The sequence below is a fragment of the Monopterus albus genome, unplaced genomic scaffold, assembly GCF_001952655.1.
Source record: "Monopterus albus unplaced genomic scaffold, M_albus_1.0 scaffold22.1, whole genome shotgun sequence".
Taxonomy (NCBI): Eukaryota; Metazoa; Chordata; class Actinopteri; order Synbranchiformes; family Synbranchidae; genus Monopterus; species Monopterus albus.
The window spans coordinates 1522666-1547082 of NW_018127902.1; the positions used below are offsets into that span (position 1 = coordinate 1522666).

The window sequence follows — 24417 nt, forward strand, 5'->3', positions numbered from 1 at the left end:
TTATCAAATCATTCACTAACAGAGATTTAGATGAGAGAGATCTGATATTTAATAGCCCACATTTGATTGTCCTGTTATTTTGTTCTATAAGAGGAGTCGTCTTAATTTTAATTAGGTTCTTATGAGTAACTCCTCTTGAGCTGATTTTTGATTTATATAATTTAGGTGGTTGGGGGCAAACACAGTCTCTATGGGGCACTGGGAGTTCTGGGTAGTTAGCAGCTGCAAAGAGACAGCAGAGAGGCATGTAAGACTGCAACTCTGTGTCCTGGTCTCAACTCTGGGTTGTCATAATTTAGGTTGTAAACGAAATTCGTCCATATTTCTAGATATGAGAGCCGCACCATCCAAAGTGGGATGGATGCTAATCAGACCAGGTTTTCCCCAAAATGTTCTCCAGTTGTCTATGAAGCCCACATTGTTTTCTGGACACCACCTAGACAGCCAGCGGTTGAATGAAGGCGTGCGGCTAAACATGTCATCACTGGTTACTTTGGGCAGGGGTCCAGAGTCCGACATTGTTTTGGCAAAGTTACACACCGACTCAACATAAATTTTAGTGATCTCCGATAGTGCCAACATGAATAACATTCTTATTGTACTTATGTTTATCCTTAGCCAGCAGCTTCAGATAGGATTTGATGTCACCCCCTCTGGCTCCAAAATTAGCTGATGTTCAGATAAACCTAGAAATCATTGAGCTTATTCTGTAAACTATCTGGTAGCAAGCACAACATGGTGCAGACAGTAAAGTGAATATGCTTACCACAGGAACCACAATCCACCCAACTAGTTGTTTCTCAGTTAGTTTGGATGTTGGTTTTCTGTGTAGCCATAGTTCCCCCTCATATATTTCATTGGGTCTGCTATTTTAGTAGCATTTCATTAGATCCAAGTTCTCATGTCTCATCCATTAATGATTTATAGGTGGGCATTATCAGGGAAGTGACTGTCGCATCATTCAGGAGACGTTTTCTGTGCTGTTTTACACAGAGGAAAAGTACACAGTGACTACACACAGACACGGAAGAAAAAACATTTCCCACTGTGCATAATTAGTCAGGGATGTGAGATGCAGAAATCATCGCATTCAAAATGGGTCGCTTATCTTCCTGTTGATGGTAGCCTGATGAGAGAGAGAGCAGGGGGAGTTATTTCGAAAATGCGTACTGCGTCGCACCCCTGCATGGAGGGAGTTAGTGGGGAATTCATTAATGGCATATTTAACTGTTATTCACCACTGAAGCACCCACTAATGGAGTTCCATTATGGCATTTTACTGTATGAAGCCATCCCCTTGTTTAATTTTGTGGTACCCAGAGCATTTGTATGACAGTCTATTAACAGCCAGTAACCCCACAGAATTACAGTAAATACAACTAGGTGTTATTTTTATTTGCCACACTTATTATTTTAAAGATCCCCTGACCTTTCTTTGAGTGACACCAGCAGGTTGAGGTTTTCACTTATGTTGTAAAATGTCTCAATATTGACTACATGTATTGGCATCAATTGTTGTATTTACATTCTGGTTCTGAACTGAGACAATTGTCTGACAGAGGTCTCCCCCATTACTGATTGACATCAGAAATGTACTGGACAAGAACAGTTGTCAAGTAGATTGCTTTGGGAATCCAGAAAAAAACTAGCCTAGTTTTTATTAGCAGTTGATTGTTGTTGATTGTCTTTTGTTTTTGTTTTTTTGTTTGTTTTCCCCTCGCCTGTGAATCTGCTAACAGTGAAACTGGAAAGTTCATAGTCACACTGGGCGCCTTAATCAGTCATTACATATGTGTTTAAACAGCTGTCTTTGGAGATGGCTCTTCACCAGTTGCACAACTGGAATAAATAATAGTCAGTGTTTTAAAATCACAGGCCAGCATGATGCGTGTCCTAGAGTCTGTGTGGACTGATATATTTGATACAATGGAAGTATATCAGCAGATGCTTTCTACTGTAGGTTGATTGGCCTTTAGGCTTGTTACCAGTGGCTTTTCTTTTCTTTTTTCCTTCTGTGTTGTGTTCACCAGGTAAAGTGCTGAGATTCAGAAATACAGCAGCATCTCTAAAACGATGTCAGACGGGGCAAAAACACAAGCAGTAGGACAGTCAGACAGATTTTAAACAAACCTCCACAGTAACCAAACTTCTTTGGAAGAGGAATTGAATTCAGACAGTGAAACCATTACACAAACTGCCTGTTGTAATGTATTTGCCTCTGTTGTACACTGTTTGCCAGCTTTGCTCTTCGTTTTTCAGCCTGTGTGATTGCGACGTGTAAGAGGCTGATGTGTGAACCAATAAGTCTAAGATGTATATGACTGAGAGAGAGCACAGTGTCTTTGTAAGGAGACATGTTTGAACAATAAGAGTATTTCATCAGATCAAATGTCGCACAGATACTGCTCTTTTTCCCTTTCTTTCTGGTTTTTTTTTTCTTTTTCTCATTCACACTTACACATACGCACATGTTGTGTTCAGATCACTTCAGGGGACATTACACTGACTTTCATTTCCCGGAGACTTGCTCTAACCTTCGCCAATACCACTACTTGCCTAATACCTAACTTCAAACCAAGTCATCACTGTGATTTTGGGGACTTGCTTCTTGTCCCCATAAATATGTGGAGGCTCCACAATGGGACTGTGTAGGCAGATTTACATCCCCACAACATGAGTAATACTTAGCCACACACACACACACACACACACATCCTTCAAATAACATCTTGCCATTTAAATATCCAGATGCAGTTAGACAGCCCCTCCCCCCCTGCCCTTATCTTACCCCCCCATGCCTCGTTCCCATGACAACAGCCTGAAAGTAATATTACATCAGTGAGGATGCATGCACACCCAGTCAAATTCCCTCATTGTGTGTTTCTCAGTCTTACTCTGTCTCACACACACACACACAGTCACAAAAAATTCCCTCTTCCTACTTCACCCTTCGGTGCTTACAGAGCCTTAGCCTGTGATAGTACACAGGACTCCTAGGCTCTTCAGGAGAGGTGATATCATCATCTTAAAGAAATAGGGTGGGAGTAAAATCTTTGTTTACCATTGTTAATTCTTAGTGAGAGCTACTGTACATCAGCTGATTAACATATTTTGCCGCTTAATCCCCTGCAGAATTCCTTGCTGAGGATATTTGGTTGCTATGCCACATTGGCCACTGAGTTAAACTGGCAGCATGGCTAACTCACTGTGTCAGGCTCTCCATACATTCATATGTTCTTCACACCGTAGGTTCACGAGCCACACCACCTTATATGTCCACTCACCATACCTCACTGGGGCTGATTTTCAAAGGTGTGTAGGAAGTCAGAAATCAACAGAATAATCAAAAATAAGCATCATTAGTTAGCCCTAAACTTTACCCACTCCATCTGCTAATCTTACTCTAATAAAATGATAGTAAACAAACCATTCTCTCATTACTCTTGGTGGAATCAATGAGATTTGGGAAAATGCTACAACACAGTAGCTAGTATGATATGTATATTTGAATGTGTTCAGTTTTGCATAAAGGAAAGGCTCAGGTGCTGTAGAGCTCCAGCATGAGGAAAACAAGACCAACAGAAGTCATGCTACATCCTAATTCAGAGCCCTCAGTGGCTCACAACTGATCCTTTCAAATTGCCTGGTAAATTAGACTGGCGTGGGATGATGCAGGCAGGCAGGCAAGTGAGCAGGCGGGCAGTCAGCTCGAACAGGAGAACGAAGCAGACTGAGGCAGAATGTGTCCCCCAGCAAGCTGACGCCTGATTGCTGATTGATTGCCACTGCCACTGCCACTGATTGTGCATAGTGAGGAAGAACAGGGAGAATGGTGTGATTGCAGAATGGTAAATAATGGAAATCTCAGTGCCCTTATGTGTGTTTGTATGTGTGTGTCTTTGTTTGTGTCTGTGTTACATTTTGGTGTGCTTGTGTGTGTGTACAACATCCAGTTTCATCCCAGTGACCTCACTTACAACTGCACTAATTACCAGGCTAACTGTCTTTTCCTTTTTTCTCTCTTTATGTGTACACTCAGAACACATTCAGATTTTAATGCATTCTACTTCGTCAGTATGACTGTTACCGTAGAAATTTTATTGACCGAGTTGTCAAGTTCAGGTAACATCTTTTACAACCAGCCTCCCCCTCAGCCCTCCTTCTCTTATCTGTCCACTACCTCCAGAACACCAACACTGTTCCCATCATACACCGGGGCATGTGATTTCCCCAAACATCTTGCATAATGCACCACATCTGTCTGCATGTAGTACATCAAACGTCATCGTTAATGGCAAGTGTACCGGGGAGCAGCAGCAGCAGAGTGACTCCCTTTAGGTTACGATAAGTAGTCTATTATTTGTGCCCACCTTTCCCTTCTGCCACTTAAACACACTCTGCCTCAAGGAGACACTCATTCTGTTGCTATGGAGTTTGTGTTTAGACGGATGCGGTCGAGCACACACCCAGGCAGGAGTGCTGATACTGATGAAGCAGATCAAAGTAGACTGATGTGAGTGTGTACATCTGCGCATGGGAGTCACACAGGTTTATCTGCTCTGTAGACAAAGTTGTTGATTTGACAGGTTATCCAAACCCTGAAACTGCAATTGTGATCTAGTATTTATGAAAAGCTAATACATGTTTGAAAACATTTTCCTGTTGAGTACAATATGCTGAAATTCCTGTATGTTGACTTTTTGAGTACTAACCGTGCTATGATTGTAAACTACAGTATGTATAGAGTAATTTGACCATGACAGTTTCCACTTGACATAAGCAAGCTTTAAAAGACAAGTGTGGATTAATTGTTGAACCTAACACATCCTAGGTGCCTTGTATAAACATGTGTTTGAATAAGGGTAAGGGTGAGTCACTGATCAAATATAGCAATTGCATGAGAAGTGGATTGTTTCTACCTTTGGGTGGAGTGGATAGTCATACATTGGTGGTGCTATGTCCTTTGATGAATAGGTTCATTGCTAGGTATTTTGGTTGTGACTCAGTTGTGACCAAAAAAAGCACTGACAAAAAAAAAAGCTTGAATGTGAAGTGGTCACTTATATAACATACTGTAGGTGATCACTTTACATTATTATTGCCCATAAATATCACCACTAGAAAGTCACAAAAAAAGAGTGTGTCCATAATGCAAAAAATCTCTAGGAGCTTTCAAATCAAACCCAACTTTCTGACTTCTGTTATGTGCACAAAATCTGAATTTTGTTTATTTGATCCAGACAGTCTGTGTACAGTAACAACTGTAGACAGGCGTCTGATGAAGCTGTGTTTGTGTTGAGAGTGTGACTTTGCTCTACATGAGTGGCAGCTGAACTGACTGGTATCAAAGCATAGCAGGGACACTCCTTCATTGTCCAGTAATTTTCTTCCAGATCTCTCTCTGTTTTTATTTCCATATATAGAGAAAGTCATAATGCCTCAGGATAAATGCTTTTTGGAGATGCAGAAACTCAGAGGTACAAACAAATAAAAAATTAAAATCAATTCTGAATTGACCTGGAAGTCAGTGTAGAGAATCAAGTATGGGACAAATGTGGTTCTATTTACGTGCTCCCGTTAGGAGCCTAGCAGCAGCATTTTGAAGGTGCTGCAAACAGGACATTAAGGACTGGCTAATTCCTGTGACCAAGGAATTACAGTAATCAAGCCGTGATGAGATGAACGCATGAATAATTTTTTTGAAATCAGAAAAGGGGAGAAAGGTTTTGACTTTGGCTAACACTCTGAGCTGAAAAAATTGATTTGACAACTGAGTAAATTTGTCTATAAAATTTAAATTTGCTGTCAAATAACACTCTCAAATTCGTGGCACAAGATTTACAATAGGAAGCCAAAGAAGGAAAACAGTTATCATGAGTGTTGACAGGCACAAATGGCATTTTCTCAATTTTTTGTCATTCAGGTTAAAAAAGTTCAAGGACATCATGTTTTAATGTCCCCGAGATGAGTCAGTAAAGACTTCAGAGAGTTTTCCATGCTATGTAGCCTCAGTGGCAAATAGATTTGAGTATCATCTGCAAAGCAGTGAAAAGAGATGTCATACATGTCAAAAATAGACTCTAGAGGAATCATGTATAGGGAAGAAAAGAATGGGGCCATGACCAGACCCTCGAGGTACCCCACAGCTAAGTACAGCTGAGGAGGATGACAAACCTCTGAGCCTGACTGAGGAGGTCCTATTAGTCAGATAGCATTTAAACCAGTTTTATACCGTACCTCATATACCACATATACCACAACACTTTTCAATCATGAAAACAAGAATCGTGAGTCACAGCATTGAACGCAGCACTAAGATCTAAAAGCACTAAAATAGCAGAGTCCCCTGAGTCAATTATTAATAAAAGATTATTAAAAATGTTTTAAAGTGCAGATTCAGTAGTGGAGTGCTGAAAAATTTCAAAGGTAACATTTGCATTCAGGAAGGACTACAACTGAAAAAGAGCAACTTTCTCAAGAACTTTGGAGAGGACAGGCAGTTCAGAAATTGGCCTAAAATGTAATAGAACATTAGGGTCAAGGTTAGGCTTTTTTTATTAAAGGCTGCACTACTGCGTGTTTAAAATCAGCCTGCCTCAAGGCAGTGGTTAATGAGAGCCAGGTTGCTAAGTGCAATAGTATCAATGTCCTTCAAAAGAAGGGAGGGGACAATGTCAAGAGAGTAGTTTGATGACTTTAAATGAAAAATAATCTCTCTTTGTTTTTTTGTGAGGAAAGTTCTACCCTCCCTCCTTGACTGCTGTGAGTTTGTCTGAGCTGTTTAAACTTCAACTAGGACAGTGTAGCTGCTCAGTGACCAGCAGTAGACTATGACTGTAGACAGCACCCATGAGTCACTTTATGTGTAACTATGTTAAGATAAACTGAGATAGGACAGAAAAAGTGTGTCTACTGCCCCTACACAATTCAAGGATTAAAGAAGAGCAAGAGTGGAGGACTTGGAAGTCTTCTACTGTACAAAGAAATTATTGAAAATCTGAGGCTCCATGAACTAAATGAAAGTCCCTTACACATGGCATCAAACAGAGTTTAAGTGGGGTGTAGAATGTGTTAGGCTATTCACATGTCAGGTCCTAATGCTTATTTTCAATTATTATTTATTATTATTTTTTGGTCAAACCTAATCATTTTGTGTTGATGGTTCACATTCATGTTTATAAGAGGTGTGTTGAATACCGTTGAGCTCCTAACCTGCCACACATACTCAGATTTAACTGAAATGTGAGCTGCATGTGCACAAGAAGAACATTTGTGTGACATGTCATATCACGCAGTTTCCTCAAAAACTGCTCAGTTAAGATGTGTTCTTTCCATCTTGACTTGAGCTGAAGCCTCTCCTTAAATGTCCAACAAAGGTGAAACATCCTCGTCTCGCCACTATTCCCCATTGGTCTTGCTGCTCTCTTCTATTTACTTTTACCAATCTGTAAGGGGCCAAAACTGACTGATGACAACAGGCAATTAGCACATGTGCAGAGGAGTGAGACATAAAAAAAAACCCACATGAATTCTGATCTTAATGTTCTGACAGCAGTCACGCACTCAGAGATTTGATATGAATCTGATCTAGGACCACATATGCCCAGATCTGATTTGAAAAAAATTGATTAGGTTTATTCACTCTTCTGTGGAAAAAATCTCTGGGAAAGGAAAAAAAAACGGATTTAATCCATTTCAGCGTGTAATGTGAACGTTGCCTTAGTGAGTGTAAAGTTGGACTTGGGACAATGCAATATGAGTCTAAAATAGGGGAAACAAAACGTAAAATAACGAGAAAAGGGGGAAGTGTATTAATAGTGGTAATTGAGAAGAAGAAGAGTGGTTGCTAAGTAACGTTGATAGGGAGGCGGGGCAACCACCCGAGGACAGTTTCCGGGTTAGACAGAGGAAAAACATATGTGTAGCGTAGGTTATCCGACTGCAGATGAAGAGTGTGTTCTAAAGTTGTGTCGAAGTTCTGTTGAAACTGTGGGAATGTTTGCTTGACTCCAGCTGGAATAAGGAGGGGACACTTCACCGGTGTGGCAATCATAGGGATGCCACTGGTATGTAAATTGTTTTATATAAAACGGAAAGAGTAGAGTGTTTTACCGCTGTGTTCAGTATGATATGCTAATTAGCGTGCGGGTTGTCAGTCTTATTTGAAGTAGCGACGTTCGTACTTTGGTTATGTAAGTTAGCTATGTGAAGTCATTTATACAGAGTGTAAACACTGTCTTTCATTAAGATTTAAGTTAAGCCTGCAACATAAATGTGGAATTAGAGAGCTCACAATGTTGGTAGCAACAATAATGCTCATTGTATTTTGAGTTATTGAGTTTTTCCTGCATCCCCTGTGATTAGCTTATGCCTTTTTCAAGTTTAGGCAGCGTTTGATGTAAAAAAAAATCCCCGGAAAACCTGACAGTAAGGCAGGTGGTTGGTGTGGGTCTGTGCATCCTTGTTTGGATAAGGCACAAGAGACTATGGCAAAGAGTGCATCTGCCATCTGTATCTCCCCCTGACATAGCAGGTATCAGTCTGGGCATGGTGAAAGTTAGCTGCTTTGTCAGCACATCCTCTTGTCTCCATCAGAATGTCCACTTGACAGGACTCAGTTGCTGAGCCCTTTGAATTAAGTGCTCATGTAGAGCATCATTCACATCAATTTGGCTGCTGACCACTTGTCATAGAGTTGATGAAGGGTGTTCATGTCAGGTTGAATTTTGTCATTTTTAAAGCGGTGATAGATACCACACATCTCAGTGTAAACAGAAATAGACAGTTGGATGTGCGTAGTTTTATGTAACCTGTGACCTTACGAAATGTATTTAGCTAAAAAAATATTTTTTTGCATACAGCTGTGTTATCTGCAGTTTATACATTCATAATGTTTTATCAGTTGCTTAAGCTTTTGTTCAGGTGTTTTTGATTTTTCAAAAGCTAAAAAAGAGACACCACACTTCCCCTATCAGAGTGCCATACACAGTGCTTTGAAATGTGAAGAAATCCAAAGGTTGACAGACCTGCTGTGACACATTATTACTAAGCCATGACTGGGCAATCACAGTTTAACAAATGGTTGCTTACGTGGTCATAACATAGACTGCATATAAAGATGATGACTGCTTCTTACCAGTATGCAAAAGTGAAGCCAAAATACTGTATCTCAAATACAGGAGCAGCCATCTTGCTTTTGTGACACGTTTTGCAACCAGGTTATGCACAGTAGCAACCAGAGGTGGTCCTGCTGTATCAGATCGCCAACTGGTCAACAATTATTAATATGCAAACATGCAAAACCACACAGGAGACTCTCAGTGGAACCATATGTCCAGCATGACGAGGGTCATGTGACTGACAGAGACCACTGAGGCCTCGCGTGTACTACAGATAGTAAGAAATGTGATATGATTGTTAATCAGCCTGCTGCTGCTCTGTTACATGTTAACAAATTGTGATTCAGTGCAACATATTAAAAAAAAACAAACAACAACAAACCAAAGTGTGTTAAAGTTCCACATTTCACAGAATTCTCCCCTCAGATTCCTCTGACCCAGCAACAAATCACCAAATCGCCCAGTCATTTTCAATAATCAGATACTAATTAAACATGTCTGGTTTAACATTTAAAACATTTATAACTCATCAAACAGCAATGTCAAACCCACAATGTTGCATATTAAGTTAAGTTAAATATAATAATAGCATATATGCTAGCAAATTAGTTTGCTAATATCAGTCCCATGGCCCTCACTTTGATGTCAAGTCTCCCAAATCAAGCTGGTAAACACAGTAAACTTTATCTGCAAAACATTAGCTAGTTAGCATTTTAATTGTGATTATGTTAGTGTAGTGATGTTAATATTTAGCATAATGCACCACTGTGCTTAGCTTCATTAAAATTAAAGATACACAAATCAGTTGACTGGAGATCAGAACTGGCCATGACCAGTCTGAGATGTCCAATTGTGTGCTGGTCAAATTCACATGTATGATGGGTCATGTCACACACAGTGGCACAGACAGTAATGTCGCAGCCACACACACACACACACACTGTCATCAGTGTGGAAATTCTTTAATGTGAGTTAAGAAGACAAAACTTGCAATTTCATATGCATGTAAAACACAAGTAAATCTACAAACACTTAAAAAAAACTGCATGCTCAGTAAGACTGATGTAACAGGCATTATTTTGTTTGCACCTGTTCACATTTGGAAAAGTATAAATATTGCACATAATTTTTTGTTAGAGGCTTGTTAAAAAAATGTTTTAAATAATTTAATAGGTTTATTTTTTTTATTACAATTTAACTTTTCATTAACGAAAAGTTGCAAAAATGTTTGTGTATGCTGTCAGTTACAGTTCCTATAATGAGAGAAAATCTCACAAAACTCTCAAAAATAGGCCAAAATCACAATCGCCAGATCAGGCTTTTAAAAAATCAGAAACTGGAATCGGCCAAGGAAATTGCAGTCAGTGCATCTCTAATTGAAATGCTTTCTTTTCTTCACCTCAAACTCTCGGTGCTAAAATACATATGGCTTGTCCTGCTAAGTGTGTTGCTCCTAAGCATTTGTCAATAATTGCACTTAATCTCGGAATAGTTATGTGGTTGCATTTAATGAGCTGGTATATTCACTGTTTTATTTATTTACTTAATTTAACCAGCCTCATCTCCATAGATAAAAAATCTTACTTTTAACACAGTCCTGGCTAAAATGGTATGGCAATTAACACAAGCCCTCACTTTCACACATTACTCAGCAGTTGCACAGAACAGTGTTAAATGAATAGTTTCTGAAAGTTGTCAGTCGTTGTTATTTTTTACCGGGATCTCCAAGACAATCCTTCTTGTGTGCTGTGCTGGTCACTAAAATATTTCTGATCCTGATGTTGCCATTTTTTTGACCATATACATGGATGGATTACTAGACATGTCTACTGGGCACAGTCGCATGGACCCAAGGCTTCAGGGGGCTGTAGGGCCTGTGCCTCCGTATAAAGTGACATATTTCTAAGGTGAAAGTCATAGAGCTCCGTCAGTATAAAAAACAAAAACAATGTGACACAAAAGAACTATCAAGACATGAAAAATCACCATAAAACACACACAACTAATATAAAGAGATGAAAATGGCCATAAAAAAGAGGCAAATTGACCACTAAGTAATGCTAGATGACTACAAAAGGTGGAGTCACAAAGTGAATTGTGTGAATACTAATTCACACAAAGTGAATCCGGCTTCTTGGGCACTGGTTTTCCACCCCTGGACTACACCATAAAGACAATACATGCAAAATGACTATAAATGTCTCTATTTGGGGGTCATATGTACTGTAGGAGGGATGGGGAGCCTTAAACCTGTTTGTGCCCAGGGGTTCACACTCTCATAATCCATCCATGACCACATGCTTGCAATCAGTAGCATTAGCGTAAATCTCTGCCTCATGCCTGGCAGGCCTTTCCCAGGGAAAGTGCACAGTAGGTTCAGAAATATGTAACAGATTTTAGTTGCCTGTGCATAAGTTCCTGATTTGTGTTGAGGGAAATGAAGACAAGAGTGACTTAGTGCTTGAGGGGCAAGAAGCAAAGTTTCCTCAGCACTCTCCAGCAGCCAAGCCCCTGTCACTGGTCTTGGCAGTCAGAGGGGCTGTGGTGCTGAGAGAGGGGAGGGAGGACTTCAAAAGCCTCAGAGAGGGGTTAGAATAACTTTAGCCACCTTTTAAAGCCAAACCCCCTCTCTTTCACCTCTTTCTGTTTTTCTTCACATTCTGACAACTCTGCTTTTCTCTCTGTCTTGCTGTCTTCATCTTACACTCACACACTGTTGCCCTCACTTGCTCAGCTGTACTCACATTCCCATGCAAAGTAGTGGACTTTGGAAGTTGTGGTTAAACTCCCACCACCATCTCTTTCCTCTGCTCTACATCACACTTGCCATGCCATAAATATCCTGTGCCCTATTTTTGTAATGCTCTGTCCTCTTTGCCCTCACTTTGTCCTGCTAGTGGTCACGTTGTCTATTTACCTATTCTCCTGTTGCTCTCCGAGGAACTATACAAAGTCTTTGGAAGGGCACAGTTGGACTGTTACACACTACTTGGCAAGGTACTTCTTGAGCAAGGATTCTTGCCAGTACAAATGAGTTCAATGGGTTTCTGTGCTTATAGGGTTAACCGCTCTGCTGGACACCACACTGCTGAAATGCACACATACATACACATGCACTAATATATGGTATATGAGCTGTTCTAACTTCATGTTTCTGCCTGTTCCAGCTCTGCAAGAGTTCCCTACAGACCTGTTCACAAACAAAGAGAGAACAGAAGGAGCTGTGGCCCTGCACATCTTGTGTGTAAGTTTATCTTAACTTTTACCACTGTGCAGCCATTTGCGGGTGTGTTATAGTTTTTCTCAATCACTTTTGTACACTTCTCAGATCAGAAATCAAATTCTTTAACCTACTTGTGCAACCTCCACATCATCCAGTCACTTGTGCACATGATTCAAACAATTTCTCATTATTTTTAACACACTGCAAATGCTTTGGCACATTCATGGAGCTGATCATGTACAATTGTCTGTTGTTTCCTACATGATCTGTTGCTTATGCTGATCAAAATGTGTTATATAGTTCTCTGCTGAATAGTCTGACCTCCCACAACATTTAGCCTTTAGTTCATTGTAGATGTCATTACATGCTAAATGGGTGAACTACTTGTCTTTAGTATCTGTCAGGCATAGTTCTATACAGCTTGTTTTGTAAATGTGCCCTGAACTGTTGAACTGCTCTCAGGTGAATCTTGACTTTCACTAATGAAGGGGAATGTGTGAAGCAATAGATTAACCGACGATCAACCAGTTCTCTACTGTAAAATAGCTTAGAGGTGCATCCCACGAACCTTAACTGGAAAGCATGTTTCCTCTGTTTATTTGTACCTCTGTGGTATTTTTCCCCCCTTTCTGCTATGCAATGATGTAAAACACTGTATTTTCCATATCACAATGGCATTACTGTAAAAACAGTAAAGGTGTAAATATCAATACTGTCCAGTCTTTTGCAACGAGCTCGAACCCAAAACCTTCTTGCTGTGAGGAGACAGTGCTAATCACTGTTCCACTGTGCCACCCTCAAATTGCTTCAGTTTTTTCTGAAATTATCATTAATCTATCAATTCAATTCTATGTTTATTAGTGAGGTCATAGTTAAAGGTGGTGTTGTGCTGGACTACATTATATTCAGAGTTGTACAGTCTTATGCAAAAGTTTAGGCACCCCTTGATAAATAACAGATTTTGGTGATTTTTTATTTGAACAGATGTTAACACAGTTTCTCTTGGAAATGGAAAAAATGCACAATATTTTCAGCAAACAGTGATGCATAGTTACTTCTTATGCCATAAATTGAACAAAAATAAAAAATAAAAACATTATTATGGCATGGTGCAAAAGTTTGGGCACCCTAAGAGTTCCAGAGTCTCAAAGTCTCTCACAAGGTATCAGACCTTAATCAGCTCGTTAGATCTGATGCACAGCAACAGCTGTCATTGGTAAATGCCAATTTCAAAGCTGTACAAATACTTTGACTCTTCAAACCTTGTGCACACACTTGTGGACACCCAGCAACCATGGGTTCCTCTAAGCAGCTGTGTAAGACCCTGAAAATGAAAGTTATTGACGCCCACAATGCAGGAGAAGGCTACAAGAAGATAGCAAAGCGTTGTCAGCTTGCAGTTTCCACAGTAAGAAATGTAATTAAGAGATGGCAGATCAGGGGAACTGTGGAGGTCAAGATGAGATCTGGAAGACCAAGAAAACTCTCGGACAGAACTGCTCGTATGCTGGTCAGAAAGACAAATCAAAACCCCCATTTGACTGCAAAAAACCTGCAGGAAGATTTAGCAGACTCAGGAGTGGTGGTGCACCGTTCCACTGTGCAGCGATGCTTGCACAGACAAGGCCTTCATGGAAGAGTCAGCAGAAGAAAACCTTATCTGCGTCCCCATCATAAAATCCAACGTCTGAAGTATGCAACAGGACATCTACAGAAGCCCGATGCGTTTTGGAAACAAGTGCTGTGGACTGATGAAGTTAAAATAGAACTCTTTGGACACAATCAGCAAAGGCATGTTTGGAGAAAAAAAGGAGCAGCATTTCATGAAAAGAACACCTTGCCAACTATTAAGCATGGGGGTGGATCTATCATGCTCTGGGGTTGTGTTGCAGCCAGTGGCACAGGAAACATTGCACGGGTGGAGGGAAGAATGGATTCCACTAAATACCAGCAAATTCTGGAAGCAAACATCACACCATCTGTAAAAAAGCTGAAGCTGAAAAGAGGATGGCTTCTACAACAGGACAATGATCCTAAACATACCTCGAAATCCACTATGGAATACCTCAAGAGACGCAGGCTGAAGGTTTTGGAATGGCCATCACAGTCCCCTGATTTAAACATCATTGAAAATTTGTGGGTAGATCTTAAAAGAGCTGTGCATGCAAGACGACCAAAGAATATTACAGAACTAGAAGCCTTTTGCAAGGAAGAATGGGAGAAGATCCCAAGTACAAGAATTGAAAGACTTTTAGCTGGCTATGAAAAGCGTTTGCAAGCTGTGATATCTGCCAGAGGAGGTGTTACTAAGTACTGATTGTGTAGGGTGCCCAAACTTTTGCACCATGCCATAATAATGTTTTTATTTTTTATTTTTGTTCAATTTATGGCATAAGAAGTAACTATGCATCACTGTTTGCAGAAAATATTGTGCATTTTTTCCATTTCCAAGAGAAACTGTGTTAACATCTGTTCAAATAAAAAATCACCAAAATCTGTTATGTATCAAGGGGTGCCTAAAAGCAATGTGAAACTTTGTACTGTTGAGATTGATACCTGCCATACAGAAAATGTGCAGCCTCCTGTATTTTCAATCATTGCCATCAAAATCTGAGCCACAGTTTTCATATGAAAATACTTACATTACAAACACTTACATTTTACATTACACTGTTGTATTGACAACATGACTAAACATTCTGACTAATCAACTGAGGGTTCCAGGTATAAAGTCTATAGACCAACTTCCAAACACTTCAACTGCAGACATAGTGACTCAGTCCTTCTCGCTACCTGCCATGTTTAGTTTTATTATGCCACAGGGTGGTTTCTGGCCAGCTGTCAGTCAAAGCAAAGCTAAAGTATTGACAAATGGCTCTGGCAGTACCTCACTTTGTCACCACATGCCTGACCAGCCACACTGGCCTCTTCAGTGTGGCCGAGCAGGGTTCAGTGAGCAAGGTCAAGGCTGGATGATGGAGCCCCTTTGCTGTCTCTCTATCGTCACTGACCCAAACATGCAGAATGTTCCAGAACATGATGACCCATATTGTGCTGTGCTGTATCTGACTGTAATGGAAGCTCATGCCAGCATAGCAGCATGTCTAGGGAACTTTGCTGTACATAAACAGAGCACTAAACTCTACCAGATGGACTATGTTGTTAGTACATGTATGACATTATGGGTAATGTCACTGCTTACAGTGCACCCAGCCTGTTCCTGTTGGAGAAGGGTACATGAAAGTAACCTTTTCCAGGATGCTTGGATATTTAAAAAATATACTATATCATCACCAGCCATTTGCCTGTGATGTCTAACCTTTAAAATAAAGTATTCTATGTGATTTCATAGCAGGTGTTACTGTACTTTGCTTTATAGAGAGAACAGCATGTTACATATTTTTAGCAAGGACAATCCAGGCTAATACTGTACCTGCAGAGTAGACACTACAGTTATAATGCTGCCATACTTTTCCACCTTTCTATTTTTAAAAAATGGGGGTGAGAACTCAAACCAAAATGGGCCAGACCTCAGGAAAAGTTTGTTTGAACTGTGACATACAATATACTGTATAAACCAAACTGGACTGGAATATAAGGAAGTGAACCGGGGAGCAAGCTAATTAGAGGTTTCACACAATTTTTTTAATACTTAATTTATATTTTTCAATTTTTAACAACAGGATATACTGAAATGGCAAACAAAACCGAATATAAAGGCTATCAGACAGTTCCAAAGATGGCACACGCAGGCTTAAACTGCCGGGTCTCATGACATTGCCTCTTACCAGAGCTCTGCTGATGCCTGTGCATTCAGGTCACCGGCTCAGGCCTCCCTTACACTAGCTGAAGATACAGAAGTGGAGAAGCAGTTCACAAGTTTTGATACGAGCTGCTTGGAATCTGGAGAAAGTAGGAGTTTTTCATAAAAAGGCTCAGTGGATTGTCTCAAAATGTGCAGTCTTCCTTAACACAAGATACTGATTTCAAGATATCAAAAACACACATTTAGAAAGCTTAAAGAAACGGTGGGCATTTTGTCACATTTTAACAACAGAGGCCACCAACTGTATTTACATTACAAGGGAGTAATTTCATTGGACCCAAGTTAATGTTTTTAAACAACTGATGAATTGCTTAGTCTCTTCAGAGATCTTGTTTAGTCCAAGCAGCAGTCCAATTCAAAGACTGATGAAGAATGATGTAACGGAGAAAATCAGAAATTCACATTTGATAATGTGGAAAGAGACGATGTTTGGCACGTGTGCTTGATGAATGACTGAATGGTTACTCACTTTTTGAGAGTTTAGTTTCTTTGTCAAGCGGTTAATCATTTTATCAACCTTCAGTTTCCGCACTACATGAAACCCACTGACAAAATGCACGTCTGCTTTGTTTCAGAGGTCTGACTTAAGTCACATGACTTGGATTCAGAGTCGAGTCAATCTGCTGACTCTTTACACCAGTGACTTGTAACTTTAGTTGGATTTAAAATCCTTCAGTCTCCTTTTGGGACTTGACCCATGATTTCATAACCAAGGCAGCCAGAGTACACACTTGTTTAAATGTGCCAACAGCCCTCTCTCTTTCTCTTACAGTACTTCAGCCTGATTATTTACCTTCACTTTGCTGTTAATCTGAGAGTACACACACAATCACAGCTTCAGATTTAAGGACTCCCATGACTGCATGCACACAAAAAATATATGCACAAATAGAAACACATGTACATGCATTCATCATACACTTCACCCACTGACAGTCACACCCAGCTCCAGTAGGCTTTAGATAGTGCTAAAGGCTGCTGGTTTCTGTAGCCTCCATTTTAGCAGTAAATGAGAATCCAGATTAAACCCAGTTTGCAGGATTACATTTGACTGCCCCAAACTGACAAATCTCCACCTCAGTGACTGATGGGGTGGGCTTATGGCACAACTCTTCACACGTATACACACACACACACACACAGACACTCTTTTTCTCTCTCTCTCAAAGTCATTCACTGTGTGGGTTTTGTCGTGGGGCTCATGCAGACATTTGGTGGTTCAGCTTGCTCTCACCTGCTTTCAGAAATAGAAAATAGAAGGACTGCTGGTACACAGGAAGATGTGACTCAGACCTGAGCATAAAAGGAAAAAGAAATGTTCACCCTTCCTACTGCAAGCAAAGCTTTGAAATCCTTTGTTATTAGAGTGTGTGAGAATATTCATGCCTTTCCTTTGTTCACATATTTCCAATTGGTTTGTCAGCACTACCTGACATTTTCTCTTGATCATCACTGTCTGTCATTCCTCCACATCTTGAATTCTCCCAGGGCTCTGCATTGTTTGGATTATGTGATGCCAAAGAACAGTTACATGTAGTGGGTGTTTATGAAATGATATGCCAGGGAGAGAAAAAACACCTGTGAAATTTTTACACAACATTAAAAGCATTTCATAAGAGTAGATTATTTACAGGTAATGAATCCTGCCACAGAAAGACTGTGCAGGGAGTGATTTCAATGAAGAAGACCTGTGTTGTTCCACAAGGCTGAATGTGAGACATGTTATTGTTTGTCTTCTCTATAAGCTGTATTTGTTTTCATAGTTACTGAGCAGACATTGCATTTAAATTTCGTTGCACATGATACAGATTATTTGCTATAATAAGAATTTGAAACAACTTTTGAATGCTATGAAAAAACAAAACTCATTTAAGTGAGAGCGTGTTAATCATCAGAGCGTTAATCATGTAAAGCAAGGCAAACGTGATGAATGATGAAACTGAAGGAGTTTCTGAAATCAGGCTTTTTAAAGGGAGACTTTAGATAATAAATTATGCTGGTAAGCTCACATAAAAACTTCCTAATTCTATCTTAATACTGTATAAACTAAGGATTTATTAAAGGAATATTCTATACTCACATACTGGGGCAAGTTGCAAGATGCCAAAGAGATGCCACATGCTGCCAAAGAGAACTGTAAGAATTGTAAATATAAATAAATAATCTTAAAGGCCAGGCCAACGTGTTGTTTAGTAAATTAAAGGTTCTAAAATTCAGAGGCTTTGTAGACTTTCAAACAATGTAAACTATGTGCAAGACAAAAATAAATTTACACGAAAGAATAAAAAATTTGTGTATAATGTGAGAAATAATTCAATGCTATTTCAGGTGAATTTACAGATCATTTATGGTATTCATGTTTAGAAATATTTTAATAAATAAATAAACACTATATCATTTTGTCATACATCTGGTATTGGTAGCTGGGTTCCATTGTGTCAATAAAGATCAGAGGTCTGATTCTGTAGGGGAATCGGAATCAGAATCGTCTTTAATGGTCAAGTATGTTTGAACAAACAGGAATTTTACTCTGCTGCAGAGTCTCTCAATGTGTTGAAAGGCAACAGGAATAGAAAGTAACAATGAGAATAAAACTAAAAATTAGGGCAATAAAAATGAGAATAAGAGTAAACAGTGTGTGCATTCAAATAAGAAATATGTGCAATCAAAAATAGGAAAGGAAGGAGAGGAAACAAGAGACAGCTTTTATAAATACTGTAGATGTACATACAGTGTGTGTATGTATATATTGGCTCATTATAATCAAAAGAATATTTTAAATTTAGGTATTAAGATGGATCCAGATTTAAGATTCAACAGCCAAATTGTAGCTGTCATTAAATCTAGTTTCTTTCAACTAAGACAGTTGGCTAAAGTAAAAGCATTTGTCTCTAGACAGCATTTTGAGACGCTTATTCATGCTTTTATCACCTCTCGTTTGGACTATTGTAATTCGTTGTATCTTGGGGTCGGTGAGTCTTCTATCACTCGCCTGCAGATGGTCCAAAATGCAGCAGCACATCTTTTAACAGGTAAAAGGAAATGTGAGCATATCTCTCCACTTTTGGCCTCCCTACATTGGATACCTGCTCATTTTCGGGTCCATTACAAAGTTTTACTCTTTGTTTTTAAATCCCTTCATGGCTCTGCACCATCCTACTTATCTGATTTGCTTCATTGGCATACACCCACACGCTCTCTGAGGTCAGCCAATCAGCTTCTCTTGAGTGTCCCAAGAACAAAGTGTAAGCTTAGAGGCGATCGAGCCTTTGCAGTTGCTGGTCCCAAAAATATGGCAGAAGAGCTTTTAGACTGCTATATACAGTGGTTATAGTTACAGTTTATTGCACTGTGCTGGTTGCTGTGTCCAATCACACAGTCATGGGTTAAGTGTTTATCAGAGTGACTGCCTGGGAGAAGAAACTGTCCTTGTGTCTGATTGTTTTGTCACACAGTGACCTGTAGCGCCGTGCAGAGAGGAGTTCAAACTGTTTGTGTCCAGGGTGTGAGGGGTCTGCATAAATCTACCCTGCCCTATAAGATGTAAAATAAGTAAAATATACATATTACGTACAGTAAACAATAGACAATATATAATAAATAACTTTCCCTCCTGGGCTTTTTAAATTCCAACTTGTTTTAAAAGTCTAAACTAACTTCCCTGTTGAATCATGTAAATAGTTTGCTCCTGCAGTTTGGTTATCCATGCAGTTTTAATGTTTTATCCATTAATTCACTGCACTGCATTTGCGTGGATCAAATCTCTGACTCTTTAGCCTTCAGTTACTAGACTTGATTCATTTTTCACAGTAATTTACATATACGGTAAATTTAATGTAAGAAGAGAGGTATTTTTAAGGCAGCATACAGAAATTATACCTGTCAGATGATATAGAAGGTGGCAAACAACATCACTTGTTCCTGTCCTTTTTGACCTGTTATTTGAAAAATCTCAGCGGGCATTACATTAGGATTTAATGTCATAAGGTACAGCTAGCTTGGAGTTTTTACCCTGTTACACTGTATGGTTAAATCACATTGAGGAACATGTGTACTTCACTGACCCCTGTAATATTTATCATTCTCCCTCCACAGACCATTTACATGTTCTGTGCCCTGGCTCTTGTTTGTGATGACTACTTTGTCCCCTCCCTGCAAAAGATATGTGAGGTATGAATGTGAGATATTAGGCAGTATGCTTTTGAAATGAGAATAACAGCCAAGTATCATATTTTCCAACTGAAATATCATCATTGAACTGGCATTAGACATTCAGGAACCTTAAAATTCAACTAAAGATGCAGGTATCTTTCTCTCACTGCCTCATGTTTTTTCTGAAGTATTTATCTTATAAGCACTCCAGATGTTGGGCACAGAAAAGTCTGCTATCTGCCTTTGTAGTTTTATATAATGATGCTGTTACTGTCTTTGCTCTCATTTATCATATCATAACAGTAATGTACAGTAATGTTAGTTTATATGTAGGTTTTAATTTACTTTGCCCACAAACATCAAAAATACAGCAAGACATCTGGTCGCACATATACAAATCCTAAAGAGCTACAACGATCATGATATATCTGCATCTACTGTAAATAATTTTTATTAGCATGTGTTTATGTAGGAAATGTGAAATACTGTGTTGGATAGCAGAAGTGTAGCAAGTAGCAAGAAGGAAAGAAACTGGCTAAGCTACAGGTCAAATATTTATCCTCAAAGAGCTTGTTTATTATTTCCCAGGCATTGCTCAAGTACAGTATCTGAGCAACTTATATTTAAGTCTTTGTATATTGTCTTGTTGGTATTTAGCTACAAGGTGTTGCTAGGTCTCAGTAGATCAAATCTGCTTTTCTTTTATCAGACATTTTATTATTGGTAAAATTTTCTTTAGATCTTAATGATCAGTTCAAGGGTTTGTGGTCAGGCAGTGATCGATCTACTGTTTGTGTCCTGGGCTAGTCTGGATTTACTAAATGCAGCGGCTGTTTCCTGTCATAGAATCCAATTTTAATTTGAGTTTCCTTCTCTTTTCTCCCAGCATCTCCATCTCAGTGAGGACGTTGCTGGTGCCACCTTCATGGCCGCTGGCAGCTCTGCTCCTGAGCTCTTCACGTCTGTCATAGGTTTTAACAGATTAAATGCTTTTGTCATTTGTATAGAACATTAATGGACTTTTAGGTTTTTTTTTTTTTTTAGGCCTTTAAATAAAGATGATCTTCTTTTCGTTCTCCACATCTGTTTGTGTGCATGTGAGTGCACGCAAAGTGTGAGCGTGAGAGTGATCCATGACTAATATGGAGTTATTTACATGATTTGACAATGGTGTGACATCTTTTTGTCAGCACTGCATATGCTGTGCTGCAGCTGCATATGTCAAGTGGTGTACGCCACATCTTCATCGTCTATGGAGTCATAATTCTCTGTGTGTGTGTGTGTGTGTGTGTGTGTGTGTGTGTGTGTGTGTGTGCTGGCTCCTTCTCTCCCAAGGGGTGTTCATCACCAAAGGTGATGTGGGTGTGGGGACCATCGTGGGCTCAGCTGTCTTTAACATCCTCTGCATCATCGGAGTGTGTGGCTTCTTCGCCGGCCAGGTATGATGCCATAGCATCGTTACTCCGCAGCAGCCAAGCTCTGATGCCATTTTTATATTGTACAACCAGTGGCCTAATGTCACCTTTAATATTCAGCCACATAAACACCAAGTGGTGGAATGATCTCATGCATACATGCAGCTGGGGGCGGCTGTGGCTCAGGAGGTAGAGCGGGTCGTTTCCTAACCGGAGGATTAGCGGTTCGATTCCCGGCTTGTCCAGTCAACATGTCGAGGTGTCCTTGAGCAAGACACTGAACCCCCAGTTGCTCCCGGTGATGTCCCCGGTGTGTGAATGCGTGAGTGCTTGGGAGTGCGAATGGGTGAATGGCCGAATAATGTGTGAAAGTGCTTTGAGTGTGCTGTAAAAGCATAGAAAGGCACTATACAAGTATAAGACCATTTACCATGTGTAGAATGCAGGACACATACAGTACAGTACACACATTGATTCATGCATCACTCCCATCACTCCGTGTGTCTGTCTGCACCAAAGTACAGCTTCAGAGCAAATGTGATGCATATGTTTTACTGTTTCAGCTGTGTTATTTATAACCTCATATACTGAGCCTATAATGTTAAAAGACAGACTATAATGTTGTGTAATTCCAGGTGTATTTAGGCTGTGAAGTTCCTTTAAGTTACTTAAAAACCCTTTAAAAAAACATGCACATTGATTATATTTTATTCTTTTATTCTTTGTTTGCACAACCTCTTGAAATTTTTCATTTTTATACTTTTATTTGTAACACTGTTTAAAATCATTTTTCTCTGTGCTTGATCTTCTTAGCCAACCCCATATCACATCTGTGTGATCACAAGCCATAATTTTTATCTCGTTTCCACTTTGTATTCTTGTTGCTTTGTGCTTTGCATGAAATGCAGAGATAACAATGCAGTGCAGTCTCTCTCTCATGCTTTCTGACATGTAAGGGACATAGAAATGAGCAAAGTAAATATATGCACTAGACTCCAAACAGTGATGCAATCCCAGATTGTGCATTATGTAATCATGGCGAGATAATGAGGGAGAAAGGCAGGCAGTGTAACGGGGCTTGTAGTGATGGGGTGTGCAGATCATCTTCAAGGTCATCCCAGCAACGCACCTCACTACTGTTTATTACCTTTGGCTGGCCGTTCATAGCAGGGTCCTTCTGCAAAGTACTGATGTACAGTGAAACAGAGTACAACAAACACTGAAAACAGCGTTGTGCTGTGACTTTGCCCTCTGCCTCTCAGCAGCCAGTGATTCCACAGCTGGGAGTGGCACATTCAAGATGTGACTCCTGACCCTCCACTTGTGTATACAGTGTGAGCACTGTGTGGGAGAGTGTAACAGTGTTAGTCACTGCATTGTGGCCCCTGCCTTTTATCTGATTATATAAATGTTCTAAACACACCGGCACATTTTCTACGTAGGCTAGTCCCTCATAATTGACTTTTTCACTGACTGTGATTCAGGAGGTCGGCTGAAGAGCGCCTCTGTTTACATCAGTGATGTCAGAGGCGTTTCTTTATCACAGCACTGCAGAAACTCCAGCAAGGCCAAGTGTTACTACAGTATAAGAGTGTATGAATCGATGCTGCACACTTATTTTTATAAGCGTGCTTCTCCTTTTTTTTTTTCTTGTAGGCAGTGAAGCTCTCTCACTGGGCTCTACTCCGAGATTCCATTTATTACACATTTTCTGTCACTGCCCTCATCGCGGTAAGAGCTAACAGAATCATACACAAAAAAAAAACAGGACGCATGACCAGGTGTGTAGTGCAGAAATATACAGTAAAGAAGAGTGTACACTGTCGCCTATTAAGAAGTATACTGTATAAGGCCAATTTGAATGTGCAGTTCATGGCTCTCAGCTTTTGTATCTAGTTTCTGCCTCAGCAGAATTGCCTGGATTGTAGTAAGTCAGTAAAAAACACAGGTACTGTAATCCCCTATGAGTGTGGATTTTAGTATAGTTTTTCAATAACAGAAATTCTCCATGTAGCAAATTGTGTGTATAAAATATGTATATAGCTGGCTTCAGAGGAAACTTCCTATATGACTGAAAATGAAAAAAAAAAATCTTTCTGCAGTGTCTTCTTGTTTTTAAATTAAACAGAATGAACCAAAAGGTCATGCTTTGACCTTTTTCCGCCTCTGGATTGGTCATGACCTCTAGTGGAGTAGATACAGAAATGCAGAATTCAATTAATGCCGCTCACCCCTATTTCCCTTTGTGTCCTCTTTTTGTCTGGCCTCTTTAGTTCATCTACGATGAGAAGGTGTGCTGGTGCGTACTGTTCTTTGTAGCCTCCTCAGTACATATATGATTTGTTAAAAGACTGAATCATTCTGCTGATTTTCATGACTTCCTGTGCTTGTGTTCAGGTTTGAGTCTCTTGTCCTGATTCTCATGTATGCAGTCTACATCCTCATTATGAAGTGAGTGGCATCCTTAGAAACTGCAAATGCCATAATTAACTGATTGGTTGTTGTTAGTTATACAAATAAAAGTTGTGTTCCCTCATTTTCCCTCACTTTGAATTCATTTACCATTGCCAGGTTTAACGGCAGGGCACATCGCTACTTTGACCATCGAAAGAAGAGTTCTGTGACTCTGGCCAATGGGCTGACAGGAAGCACTGACCTGGAGGATGTCACATGTGATGCCAC

At 39.8% G+C, this 24417-nt stretch overlaps 1 protein-coding gene across 1 annotated transcript in view; it reads left to right on the plus strand.

The window, feature by feature from the left end:
- Positions 1–24417, plus strand: part of slc24a3 (solute carrier family 24 member 3) — a 56665-nt gene that overhangs the window by 23890 nt on the left and 8358 nt on the right. Inside the window, exons 3-10 of the mRNA XM_020594193.1 lie at positions 12287–12363; positions 20264–20338; positions 21207–21291; positions 21656–21759; positions 23392–23466; positions 24009–24034; positions 24133–24186; positions 24307–24417. Of these exons, the coding sequence (XP_020449849.1) occupies positions 12287–12363; positions 20264–20338; positions 21207–21291; positions 21656–21759; positions 23392–23466; positions 24009–24034; positions 24133–24186; positions 24307–24417 (607 nt within the window). The remainder of the gene's footprint in view (positions 1–12286; positions 12364–20263; positions 20339–21206; positions 21292–21655; positions 21760–23391; positions 23467–24008; positions 24035–24132; positions 24187–24306) is intronic.